Raw genomic sequence first — 13442 nt, 5'->3', positions numbered from 1 at the left:
AGGAAATGGAGTCAATGGAATTGTAACAGGTACGTATATACGGTGTCAGAGGGGTAATAGATTGAGTGTGGGGGGTTATCACTTTGTGAGGGGCGTAAATGTCCTACTAGTACTGTTTTGTATACCGGAAACTAATTAAAACTGCCACCTGACCTGCCAATCCACCTGGAGGACGTGCCCTCTTACTGAAGCGGCTCGGAAGGAAGGCACTTCCACAGAGATGAACTGAGGGAAAAGCCGACGTTTTTTCCCCCCAAATATTTTATTTAAATATTAAATTAAAAAACAGACATCCACTAATCATTTGGCATACATTTCTCATGTTAACGTAAGAAATAAAATAATTAACTCAGTTACAGTAAAAAACAAAACCCACCCACAGACACCTTGCTCAGACGCGAGTGCCTCTCAACAGGCTATTGCATCCGTCCGAGCAGAGCACTGTGGGGAGACCCAGGAAACACACCACGCATACCTGAAAACAAGACACACAACTCGACTTACGGCAACGAGAAAGAAACTGTGAAAGGATAAAGTGCTTGTCATGTTCTGAGGCCTTTGATCTCTGGCATTAGAACAGCCGTGTGAGAGGGGACCGGGCTGTAGTGGGCCGCGTGCTGCTTCCGTGGGAAGGGGCTCGGCCTCGCTCCGCCCCAACCTTCCTCACCAGTCAGTGGGAGGCTCGGGTGGTGCCTGCGGCCAGGCAGCCAGGCCAGCCCATTGCCCAATCCTTGAAGCAGCCAGTGCAGGAGGGACAGCAGCAGCGAGCTCGGCAAATGCAGCCACAGGGGCCGCCCGCCTGCCCACCCTCCAGAAAAGCGGGCCATCTTTGGCTTTGATGAATGCCCACCTTCCCCCGTGGTTACCTGTGTAATACTGAAGGGTGTAAGAGCCAAGTGAACGGAAGGCACCTGGAGGTAAAGGGCCGTGCTGACCGGTGCAGGGGTGTGCAGGGACGACCCTCCTCTCCCTCCAGAGGCCTCTGACCCACGAGCCACCACCTGAGTCTACCTGCCAGGTAAAGACGCACCTTGTCTCCCTCCTCTATGGACCTGGTGTCAGCGCCTTGCAATGTTACCAGAGGGGAATTTAAACTGGGAACACAAAGGTGTAGTAAAAAATATAAAAAATAAGTAGTGTCTATTTGTCTATTTATATACATATACAGTATTTGCTTAAAAAAAAAAAGGAGCAAAGCTTGAACAATACTGACCTGACCTGTCATTTCACTTCTGTGAACGAAAGCCTAACCAGGGGCCTGGGTAAGGTTGGGCTGCCCGTGGGCTGCCACCCAGTGGGAGCAGGCCAGCCACTAGCATGACCCTTTACTATCTGTTCCTCCCAGGCCCAGGTCTCCATATTGCACATTCCCCAGTCAGCTGTTCTTTTTGGACCCTGATAATGAAATGCATAAAAACTTAATTAGCAGCGGAAATCAGACGGGCAGCAGGAGGAAACTCCTCCGGCTGAGCAAGTGCCCGGCTGGAGTGCCCCGCAGCCAGCCCGCCCGCCCTTTTGAGGTTCTTCCGAAGAATCCTGGAAACCAACTCTTGAGCAGTTTATAAAACTTCTCATCTAAAAAAGAAGGTATAATGATCCTGTGGGTACTGACTTCAGGGGAGAGAAGTCCGAGAATTTGTAGATTATCTTCTCCTGGGCTGGCCTTAGAGCTTTTTAAAAACCGATACATAAAGCAGAAAGTTCACAGCTTTCATTTGAAGCCTAAGTGTTTCCGGAAGTGGGTAACTGTTAACTAAAAAAAACACGATACCACTCAACGCGCACACACACACACATAGGTCGTCTGCATGCATAGGGCTCACACCGTGTTTTGCCCAATGCAATGCTCGTGACCTGCCGTGCCCATGGACCAGGGAGTCCCTGGTCCCTGGGCCCCTCCTGCCACCAGTGGCCCCAAGCCAATTCGCTGAGCCAGCCGTCATCCAGCTCTCACCTGCTCCCTCCTCCCCCCCATCTGCCCGCCCCATGACACACCCTCATTATTCTTCTTTAGAAACTGTCCAGTCCTGACTCATGTTAACAGCCGCTCAGTGCAAGAAGAAAATGAAACAAAATATAAACTAAAAAGCCAAAACACCAACGTATTGCTTGTTTTGCTTCTCAGAAGTTATTGGCTTTGAGTCCGGAAACGTCTTCACATACTCAGATTATTGCTTCGAGGAGTCAGCGGCCCATTTGGGGCGGAGGGCAGCGACCCGTGTTCCTCACTGCACCAGGACGAAGGTGCCCAGCTGGCCGGCGGTCAGGTCCTCCATCTCGCAGTCCCCCTGAGGCAGCCCCATGGGGTTGAAACCTGGCGGCAGCATGGCAAAGTGTGGCTGCAGGGGTGTGGTGGCGGGGAGGGGGACCGAGGCCGTGCTGATGCGTAGGTGGGCATCCAGGAGCTGGGCTGCCGAGGCTACTGGGGAGACCCCAGCCTGGACGATGTGGGGCGGCAGCAGCGGGCAGGGCGCCAGCCCCAGCTCCTTTTGGAGTCCTGACACAAGGAGGGCACTGTCGCAGGGGGCCAGGACCAGAGGGGCCGGGGGTGGCTGGGGGGCCTGCGGGCAGCTGGGCAGGCCTGCCGGGTGGTGCTGTAACTGGAGCAACCTGGAGGGAGACAAGGGAACGGGGAAGGCACAGGTCACTATCAGCTCTGCTTGCTGCTTCTGGCATGTTCCACCCGGCCAGGTTCAGACACTATCGGTGTCCACGCCCCGTGAAACTGCTGGCTGAAGCTGCTCAGAACATGCAGTGCTGTGTGACTAATCCCCTGAGCAATTCCTGACATTTCCATTCTCCGGCGTGCTTTTGTGGCAGCTCAGAGATGCCAACCAGATGTGACATTTTTACTCACTGCCCCCATCCATCCCCCTTACAGGCTTCAAAGTGACAAAACCTGACGGCTCCCCACCTCTGCCACCACCTGCGGGGAACAAGGCCCCACAGGTCTGCACTTGGGGGCAGGGAAGCGTGCTCATCTGACTCCATGGAGAAGGGGGAGCTTAGGAGGAAACCTCCTCGTGCAGGCGCCTGCGCCGAGCGGGCGTACCTCTGTTGGTGCAGCACCTCTTCCAGCAGGCCTCTGCCCTCGCGGCTGCCAGCCCCACCGCCGTGCACGCCCAGGCTCTGCGCAGGCAGCTGGAAGGCACTCAGGCCACCTCGCGTGGCCCGGCTGGCGGACGGCTGGCACACCTGGCGAGCCAGCCCCTTGATCTTGTTCAGCCCCAGAAACCCTTTGGTCCTTGCGTTCTTCCTCAGCTGCTGCCGGAAGGCTTTCAGGCCTGGGGGGAGGTGGGTGAAGAAGCCTATGGACCTGGCCCCGCAGTGCAGGGTTTCCACACGGGTGGGGCGGGGAGCAGGGAGGAGGCATGGGCAACACAGAGGTGGTAGATACGAGGACTAGGATGCTTTCCTGCAGGGCTCAGGGTGCTTGCTGGGCATCCGATCACTTGTGACAAACCACCCACCCCTCCCTAAGGCGGGGAAGTCTTCTTCTTTTGGGGTTTGGTTTGGGGCAGTAGTTCCAACACCAAACAGGCGTGCGCCTGAGCAGACAATAGACCCTTCATGGAAGAAGGGTGCGATCAGTGCCACAGGACCAGGGAGGGGGTGAGATCCCCCCAAGCCCTGGGTGGGGGGGAGATGCCCAGGCAGCTAAGGGGAGGGATCCCTCCCTGACCCCATCGCTCCTGCAGGCAGGAGCTGCTGCCTGGTCTCCGAGTGTCTCGGGCCTTTACAAAATAGCCACTAGAGGCCGATGACTGTCTCAGAGACCAGGCTGTCTAGAACGGGGGCAGCACTGCAGCCTCCCCAGGGAGTAATGCTGCTCTAACCCGACCCGGCGAGAGGATGGGGGGACCCCTGCCATCAAGGACAAAGTGATGTCCTCCAGGGCCACACACAGCATCTCCTGGGGAAGGTGGAAGTGAGACCGAAAGGGGAAGTCACCTTGAGTGAGCGAGGTATCTGAAGCCCTCCGGCCTTCCTGGAAGCTGACGGGGAGCAGGGCAGCTCCTCCCAGGGCCCCCTGAGCCTGCAGCACTGGGGTGGCAGACTGGGCCCCCAGCAGCGGCGAGGCCAGTCTGAGGGGGGAGCAGGTGCCCACCAGCCCCTGAGCGGCCAAGCGGCCACTGAGCCCCCCGGGGCTGTCGCCGGCTGAGGTAAGACAGCTGTCAGAGCTGGTGCCTTCGGAAGGGCTTGTTGGGGAGGAGGAGATGACGATACCTGCAGAGGGAGCGGGGTGTTCTTGAGGGGGGCTCCCCACAGCCAACACACCCAAGGCGCCGCCAGTTTTCACAGGAGAATAACTGACTCCGGCCCCTCTGCACGCCCACTGCAGCGACACTAAGCCCCCAAGGCGATCCTCACAGCCCGCTGACGGGGACAGACAGCTGTGCTGGGGGTGTGGCAGTCTGTGATGGCCAGAGGCCACCAGAATGGGGAGGCTTTACAGTCGGCTGCAGCTGATCCGGGCGCTGACCCAGGACACAGAGGGGCCCAGGCTGAGAACCTGCCCTCCCGGCACACTGTCCCCATCACCAAACCACCACAGGAGTGTCTAAGCGTAACCCTTTGGCCTTTGGGGTTAAACCAATGGCGGAGCTGGGGGATGTAACCACAAGAGGTGGATAAGCAGAACGGGTGCGTTTGGCATCAGCCCTGCGCAGCCCTGACTATAACCCCGCTCAGCGGCCACGCGCCTGCCCACGGGACACTTACACGGAGTGGCGCATGGGGAGAGGGTGGAGACCTCGGCCAGCGTGTGCCTCCGGCCCGTACTGCTGGGCAGGGGCCTCTGTGCCTCCCGCTCCGCCTCCGCGCCCGGCTGGACCTCCTCGCTGATGGTGGTGTCCAGTGGGCTGCTGGGGGAGGCCGAGCGATGCCAGAACACTCCACTGCAGTTGGCATCCATGGGGAAGAGCAAGGGCTGTGAAGGACGGACACAAACCAGTGAGCCTGGGGCTCTGTGAGAGCCGGTGCAGGGGCCGTCCCTGCGGCCGGGAACCAGCCGAGCCCCCACCCCCGACGCCACACAGCGCAGATGCTCACACACCTGGAGTGAGCTGTGCAGGTCACAGTCCATTTCGACCTGCCCCAAGGTCTGGGGCTGCGGGCAGAGCAGGGAGGATCGGAAAGCGTCACTGGGGAGGCCTTCCTGAGGCACCTGTGGGTCGGCAGACGAGGACGGGGCCATCAGGCAGCTGGCTCTGGGGACAACCGCGACATCGCGAGAAAAGACCATGCTGGCTTGCTCTGGCATTAACAGGTGGCAGCCACTAGCTGCCTGGGCTCAGGACACATGCGCTCTCCCTGAGGCCACGCTGGTTGAAGGTGACCAAGAGGAGCATGGAGAGGCCAGCATGAGGGACAGTTAGGAACAAGTGGCCACAGGACAGACCTGACCCCCAGCAGAGCATCAGCACCCCCCCTTCTCCGTGCAGCTTCTGATCCGAGGCTCACAGGGGAACCCCGTCAGGGCTTAATGGGTCATGTGTGCTGGGACCTGGGGCCCAGCAGGCTCATCCTGCGTCTCACCCCCCAGCATGTCTGAGCGAGGGATCCCTAACCTGGGGACGAAATCCAAGGCAGAGACAAGGGTGGGGCTTTAGAAGGAGCCCCCTCACCTCCAGGCAGCTGTGCTCAGAGCTTCTGGGCCTCTGCGGCCGGGCCAGGCGGGGTCGGGACGACTGGGGGGGGCTGCGGTGCTCCTTCAGCCGCTCCAGGAGGAGGTAATAAATAGCCGCAAAGTGGTTATAGCTGCTGTTCTGCAGGGACTGCGACAGGCAGAGAAGCGGGTCAGAGCCAGGCCAGAGGAGATGGCGGAGAAGCAGGCCTCCCGCGGGCAGGCGGCGCCCTGGGACATCTCCTCGAGTCGCTGAGGCTCCCTGACGGGGCCATTCCCAGGGTTATTCTTGGGTGGCCGAGAATATCTTTTAGAGGTGTGGACTAGCTGGCCCTTAAATTAGCCCATGTTCCCATTTTAGCCTGACTGGAGAGCGTCTGCTCTCTGACACGGCCGCGCCTGCCCCCAGGAAGGCCTCTCCCACCAAGACCAGGCGCAGGGAGGGCGCTGTGCTCACCTCCACAGTCCTCTGCCGGTCCACGCCGAGCGTCTGCATGATGCCCAGCACTTGCTCGTCGTAGTCGCCCAGGTTGGAGCTGTAGCTGAGCGCAGGGCAGGCGGGCGGCGGGCGGGGATGGGCTTGCATCCAGCGGTGCTGCCGGATCTGGGCCAGGGTGATGCGTTTGCCCGGCTCCACCACCAGCATGCGCCGGATCAGCGTCTCGCAGTCTGGGGGGTGGGGCAGGCGTCCTGAGACCCGGCGGCGCGGGTGGCGCGGTGCCCTCCCCCACGGCCCACCCAGTCCCACAGCAGCCCCGCAGGGCACGAGGCTCCCATGATGCGGGGAAACGGACAAATGACCATCCTAAAGAGTGCTGGCCTGTGCCATCGGCTCAGACCTGTCACCAGACAGAGCCCCACGACTGAGGGATGGGCCTCTGTGGGGACACAGTCCTCCCAAGTGGTCCCCGCAGAGACCACTTAGACTCCCCATTCTGCTGTGGCCACACGTGTTAGCGGCCAGCGGGTCTCACGTCTTTACTGAATGGAGAAAAGCACGTGTGCAGAGTGGGTGAGACACAGGGACGGGGCACTGGGCAGGGACTCCAGAGAGCAGGCCTTCAGCCGGCCCTCCGGGAGACGCCCTTGCAGGAAGGGACCTGCCAGGCCTAAGTAGGGCACTGAAAACACAGCCCGTGGGTTGGGTTTCTCTCACAGGTAAACACCCCGCGTAATACAGGCCTGACTCAGAAACCCAATGGCAGACTCAGAAGACAGTCAAGCAGGCATTTCAGGAAATGAATGCGTCCTCCCCCTCCTCCTCCAAAACTCCCATCGCGCTCCACGCCCAGCCCGCTCAGGAGGCTCAGCTCACGCCTCACACCTACCTCGAGACATGAAGAAGGGGATGCGGAAGCGGCCCTCCAGCACCCGCTGCCTCAGAGCAGGCAGGCTGGGCCCGTCGAAGGGCAGGGACCCGCAGACGAGGACGTACAGCACGACTCCCAGGCTCTGCCAACGACCACACAGCACAGTCAGAGCCCGCTCGCCCTCACTGCTTAGCATCTAACACGCACTGCACACGCGGGTTCCTACCCAGATGTCCAGCTGGGGGCCTTCGTACTCCTTCCCCTCGAAGACTTCTGGGGCTGCGTACGGGGGGCTCCCACACCACGTGGACAGAGGCTCTCCCGACTTATAGAAATTCCCAAATCCAAAGTCTGAGAGACAAAGAAACAGGTGATGAAGTTACGGTGCAAACAGCAGGGGCCGTGGCTTCACAGGTGTGCGTACAAAGCACACATGCCGCCGCCCCACCCCACCAGGACGGTACTTCCTGGGTGCAGCGTGACCCCCTACCTGCCAGCTTGATGTCCATGTTGCCGTCCAGCAGGAGGTTCTCGGTCTTGAGGTCCCGGTGCACAATGTGATGGCTGTGGCAGTACTCCACGGCCGACAGAATCTGCCAGAACTTCTTCCGGGCTTCGTCCTCGCTTAGGTGCCCATTGGAAGTCAAGTAATCTGAGGAGCGACAAAACAAAGCTCGAGCTCCCACACCTGCTAGCCCGGCCCATGTCTCGGGCACACTGAGGAATGCTGCAGAACTGTATAGCAGGTACACCCCAACATGAGACAAGCAGTACCCGCGAAGTCAGTACCATTTGCCGTCAACAGATACTAAAACTAAGTGTGGCTTACCGAACATTTCTCCATTTTTTGCAAATTCAGTGACAATATAAAGCATATCCTTTGTTTCCATAACCTACAAAAATAAAGACATGACATTTAACCACACAAAAAGGAAGCATACCAACGGTATAAATATTCCACCTGAACCCCAGTCAACTGTTAACTTCTCTGGGATGAGTACCTTCATAATTTTTGGAAAGTAAAGAAAAACTTTGACAGTAACGAAAGAAATAAGGGGATTCCTATTCAAAACAAGAATTTAAAAATCAGAGGTGAATTCCTCACTAGACTGCCTAGCCTGGTATTTCTTTGCTCTCAAAAAAAAAAAAAAAAAAGGTTTAGAATTCTCCTATATCATAGGAAATAAATATAAATACAAATGTAAAATAAATATTAAAAAACAAATAACTCACTTTGCCTCACCCCCCTAGAGGACTCTGGAGGCTACTGAAGTAAAAACGACTTCCAGAGTTCTGCTATGGCTTTCTTCTAGAAGCCGAGCGTGCAACAAATGATTCCAGCCAAAGGCCAGCACAGCTGAATCACAGATAGCAAATACTGCCCCCCCGCCACCCCCCATGCGTTAGTGACATCATTAATTAGGCCACGAGAAGCCAGCTTTGCCAGGTGAGCTACAACAGTCTGCTCTTTGTACTGCAATCTGCTCAGCAGCGTCAACAGCAACAGCCCATGTCAAGTACACCTTAAAGATTCCTTATTGATCGAGAGTTTTATCTCACTTTGAAGAAAGTGTTTTAAAGAGTTTAAAACATAACTGAAAAACAAAGAAAAATTCAGACCTTTGGTAGCGAAAGAAGTGTAATTACTATCTGTATATTCTAAACCAGTTCTGAGGGAGGCAGAAAAATAATACATTCTTGCAGAAAAAGACTCCTTCAGGTTTCAGAATTACTCCTTTAAAAAAGGTACTTGGAAAACAACTGCTTTGAGCTGTAAATCTAGAAAGAAACCTGAACACCAAACAGTTCGGCTAGAATTTTCACTGCCCTTGTGCTCAATGTGTATAACAGAGTGGCGAGTAAGACAACCACTGTTCACCCCATTTCTCAATGAAAAAAGTGACAGAAAAAGAATGAAAGCGAATGTGTGTTAAGTTTAAAAAAAAAAACACACGGAAAGAGTTTAGTGCCTCACCAAGGTTCTGGGCCTGGGCTAGCTGGATGAAAATCAGACGCCAGCGCCAAAACCAGGCTAATCACCATCCTTGCTGTCCCACTGCATCATATGTCTCCAAATGGTTAAAGCAGCCCACAGAGCAATGAGAAAATTCACCCCAGAAAAGACCGAACTTGGATCCCGTGGGCCAGGGGATCGCTAACTGGGTTAGTCCACACAATGGGCCAGCGGGGAAGCCATGCTCTGGCTCATCCTTTCAGCACAGCCAGAAACAGACAGGGGTCAGCCCACTCCTGCGGAAACAGGCACATGTCTCAGGCACTGACATCAGTGACCAGGGAGGAAACTTCTTCTCCAGACGGCAACTTACAAATGACAACAGAAACAAAACACGAACCAGAGAGCACCTGACGCGACTGCTGCATTAACAGCGCTGAGTAAACTGTCATTCTGGAAACACAGCCCCAACGACTCCACTTCTACCTTCATTTTAACAGAGAAGAGCCTTGCGTGGGATCATTTCAACTACCGTCTCGTCCTACCTCACTGTACACCTAGCCCTGCCAACAGCACAAATGCACACACTGTCCCATATTCATTTCAGACTCTCAGGGTTTTGTGAGAGTCATCCAAAGGAACCTCCAGTCAACACAACTGGACATAACATCGAGCAAAGGACTTATTCTCCTGAACGAGGCTGGATTTCATCTTTACAGAAGTGGTCAGCTAAGTAACAGATCGCTTTACTGTCCTAATTAAACCAGCACTTATTTTCCAAAGACGCAATTTATTAGTTTCAACAGAACAAAAATAAAGGCCCAAAACAAACCAAAAGACGGACAGGGTGAGGCCTGTTCTTAACGTGGATTAAATGACAACCTTGCTTTCACCAGGGCAAACGTATTCTCATCTCTCCGTTTTTGATGAAGAGTTTTAAAAGGGGAAGACAAATGCTTACTGCTGCCTTTGCAAAGATAAATTAATGAAAACTAGTAAGAGCAGCTGGTTTGTAAGTTTAATAATTATCTGCAGAGGCAGAAGTGTCTAGTTTCACTTGAATATGTTCTACCCTAAATGCCCGACTTGTGGCAACACACAGATCTGCTTGTTTGTCTTCACAGTAAGAGTAACACTGACCTCAACACATTCAACACTGGACAAATTACAATACTAAGTAAAATGTTCATGAAGCGATTATGACCCAAAAGCAAGAAAACAGCTGTGAATACCTCTGCACCACTTACAGAAACTAATCTATTGACCTTATACAACCAACTCCTGGACTCCCACATCCACACAAAGAGAAGAGCAACCTTCCGAAACTGCACACTTACGTTGTCGGAAATAAGAAATAATACACTTGCCAGAAGTGACAGGGAAAGGCACACTGGCGCTTACCTGGTAAAGCTTTATGATATGCGGGTGATTCAGAAGCTTCATGATCTGAACCTCACGGTATATTTTCTCCAAATTGCTTGAATCTAGGCGTGTTTTATCGATTATTTTTATTGCAACCTACAGATTTTTACAAGAAAAAGGATATTCTGTTTAAAAAAAACAACCAAACCTCTCACTTAACCTAATTTTCGCTTTTTGCAGGTTAATTTCTAAAATACTTTATATCTCCAAGAGGTCACAAAAAGTTGGGGGGGGGGAATAACCAAAGTCATCATTAATATTATCCTTTAATACTTGGTCTTTACCCTTTAATGTTCATACACATTATGCAGAATCATAACATAAGGAGCTTCTTTTCTTTACCAGACTAAAAGCTGTCAGCGTTCAGACCTTACGACATCGCTAGACCCTGCGGACAGGGATCCCACCCCAGGCCGGCCCTGCCACCCCACGCACCTGCGTTTTGGTGACTCGGTGCCGGGCCAGCTTCACCACCGCGAAATTGCCCTTGCCCAGGGTCCGCTCAATGTCGTAAAAGCCCACCCGGAGGGGCTTCTGCTGGCCCTGGCTGGCGCCCGCTGGGGCCGCGCTGAACTCAGACATGATCACCATGGCTCCGGGCACCTACGGACGCCGGCAGCGCTCAGCGCCGAACCCCGACCCCACACCCGCCCCCGCCGTGGCCCGACCCGTCCCGACTCGTCCCGAACCCTCCGCGGGGTGCACCCCGCCCCCGCCGCCCGAGGTCGGCTCCACTCCGGTCCCCGGGACCCGCTTAGCCCCGTGGGGCGTGTGGACCCGCCCCCGCCGCCAGGCTCCATCCGAACCCGCGGAGCGTGCACGCCGTCCGCGGTCGGTTCCGTCCCAACCCTGGAGTCCCTCGCCCCGCGGGGCGCGCGGACCCGCTCCCGCCGCCCCCACCGCTCGCGGTCGGCTCTGCCCGGAACCCCGGACCCCAGGCCCGCGGGGCGTGAACCCGCTCCCGCCGCCCCAAAACAAAAGGGGGCTGGCGACCGAGGGGCGAGCGGCGTCCCGGCCCCGACCCCCCCGCGCGCACCCGCGGGGCCACCGGAGACCCGAGCGCCGCCTGCTGCCTCACCTCCGCCACCCCCGGGGCTCCGAGGCCGGGACGCCGCTCGCCCCGCAGCCCCCGCCGACCGCTCGTTCGCTCGCGCTGTTCGGCTGCCTGCTGCTCCGGTCGCCTCTGCCGCCGCCAGCCGGGCCGCGCCGCATGTCAGCTCTGAGGCCGCGCGGCGCAACCCGCCGCACGCGCCACCGCCCCGCCCCGCCCCGGCCCCGGCAGCCCCGCCCAGGCCCCGCCCCCGGCCTGGTCCGGCCCCGCCCCCAGCCCGCCTCCGCCAGGCCCGCCCCGCCGCCGCGCTGGATTGATACATCCCCATTGACGTCGCTTTGACGCCAGAGCGACGCGCGGCCCAGCGCCAAGCGGAGGGAGAGCGGGAGATCGGGCCGTTGCCAAGAGACTGGCGGCTCTGACGCGCGCGCTGATGAGGCCGTTGCCCTGGCTACCGCGGGGCGGTGACGTCAGAGGCGCCGGGCGCCTAAGGCCCGCGGAGGTCCGCCCGCGCCCGCGTTCCCGCCGGCGCGCGCCCCCTACCGGATGCTGTGGACGCTGCAGGCCGATTAATCCTTGTGTTTCCTGGGCACACTTTCTGCCTGCACACTCTCACACGGCCTCCTTGGAGCGTGCCCCCTCTTCTCGCACCCACCCAAAAGGCTTGGGTCTAGGGCGGTTCCGAAAACCCTGGAAATGCAGTACAGCTGGGTCCTGTTTGGACCCCTACTCCACGGTCCCGGCTATCGGGGTACAGGTCCCATCTGTCCCCCAATTTCGTTCTGAAGTTCTCAGCCTTGAAGCCTCTATAAGGAAAAGTAGCAGGTGGGGTTAGGGAAACTTCACAAACTCGCTGAGTGGGGCCATACAGCGGTGCCACGTGACAGCACGCCGGCTCCCACACCCCAAATTGGGTCGCCCCTTCCCAGAGAGGGGCTGCCCACAGCCGGGGACCCTCTGCAGCGACACACCCCAGGACCTTGGGGCCCCCGAACTTTGATTACTCTTGTTCTGTGTGAATCTCTATCGTTCAGCAAGTTAGAGACAAACCCAGGAAAATTGGTGAGCATCTCTGGCAACTGAGCACAGGGCATTGGTGTGGGGGGGTACATCCCCCACGGGCCGCAGACCCCAGGGTGCTGCAGACCCCCCAGCTGGAGTGGAAACCCCAGACTGGGGCTGGCCCTGCCAATTCTCCGTCAGATACGCTGTCAGAAGCCAGCTGATTGTGGAAGGTCTGGGTCCTTTATGATGGATTTACTTTGGAACCTAGCAGGGTGGAGAGAGGAAGACGGGCTGAAGTGGGCTTGTTGCCAGAGGGCCAGGTGGAAGTGGACTCCACCCAACAGGGCCTTCAGAGTCTCAGGTTCTTGGGACCAGAATACTGGGAAGACCAGTTGGCAATGCCCTCAATTCAGTGCGTGATGGGTCTTTTTCTTGTGGGTTCATCCGAAAAATGTCCACTGAACATGGGCCAGGCGCTCTGTCCCAGACAGAGGAAAGGACCCTGTCCTTGGGGGAATGGCCCCTCCTGGCAGGGCCAATGGGTAGGGTCAACAGTGGGCGGGGACTTCACCCCTTGGCGAGAGTACACAGTTTGCAGGCCTCATGGCTTTTGTTACTTTTATCCCACCTGGCCCACGTTCTGTGTCCCCAGAGCTGCAGGGCAGCGGTGGGCTGACCTGCACTAGAGGGGAGAGGGGGACAGGATGAAAATGGCAGCAGGGGACAATTTCTGTTGGCATCACTGCTCACTTTATATTCTTTATGCCTTATCAAAAAAACAAACATTTTCTAAACAAACAAACAAAAAATTGTCTAAGGGAAGACACAGGGTATGGTGACCTATATTTTTTAAACATTAAGAAGGCAGCAGTTTGGGAATTTCAATTCTGCATCCAGCCTAGCTTCATTTTTCCTTCTGCTGAATAAAAGTACCACTTCACAGAAGGAGATGGGGAACGAGAGTTAAGCAGAATGGACACAACACTGGGCAACATGGTGGAGGGGAGGCTGCGTGTGTGCGTGTGCAGTTGCCTGGAGCCGTGACTGGCCTGGCCAGGGCACCGGGCGGAGTCA

At 56.6% G+C, this 13442-nt stretch overlaps 1 protein-coding gene across 1 annotated transcript; it reads right to left on the bottom strand.

Annotated features, from left to right (window-relative positions):
- Nucleotides 1-221: 221 nt before the first annotated feature.
- On the bottom strand, nucleotides 222-11533 carry SIK1 (salt inducible kinase 1). The gene is made up of 14 exons (XM_074324689.1): nucleotides 11391-11533; nucleotides 10748-10915; nucleotides 10292-10408; nucleotides 7766-7829; nucleotides 7427-7588; nucleotides 7163-7287; nucleotides 6955-7078; nucleotides 6084-6295; nucleotides 5628-5777; nucleotides 5057-5167; nucleotides 4723-4930; nucleotides 3952-4227; nucleotides 3053-3284; nucleotides 222-2610 (listed from the first exon to the last, which is right to left on the bottom strand). Exons 2-14 carry the CDS (start codon nucleotides 10901-10903, stop codon nucleotides 2226-2228), a joined length of 2322 nt encoding a protein of 773 aa, XP_074180790.1. The 5' UTR covers nucleotides 10904-10915; nucleotides 11391-11533; the 3' UTR covers nucleotides 222-2225.
- Nucleotides 11534-13442: the final 1909 nt, after the last annotated feature.

The sequence above is a fragment of the Rhinolophus sinicus genome, linkage group LG01 (assembly GCF_036562045.2).
Source record: "Rhinolophus sinicus isolate RSC01 linkage group LG01, ASM3656204v1, whole genome shotgun sequence".
In the NCBI taxonomy this organism is placed as follows: domain Eukaryota; kingdom Metazoa; phylum Chordata; class Mammalia; order Chiroptera; family Rhinolophidae; genus Rhinolophus; species Rhinolophus sinicus.
The sequence above is the reverse complement of the archived record's forward strand: the minus strand, read 5'-3'. Positions and strand labels throughout refer to the sequence as shown.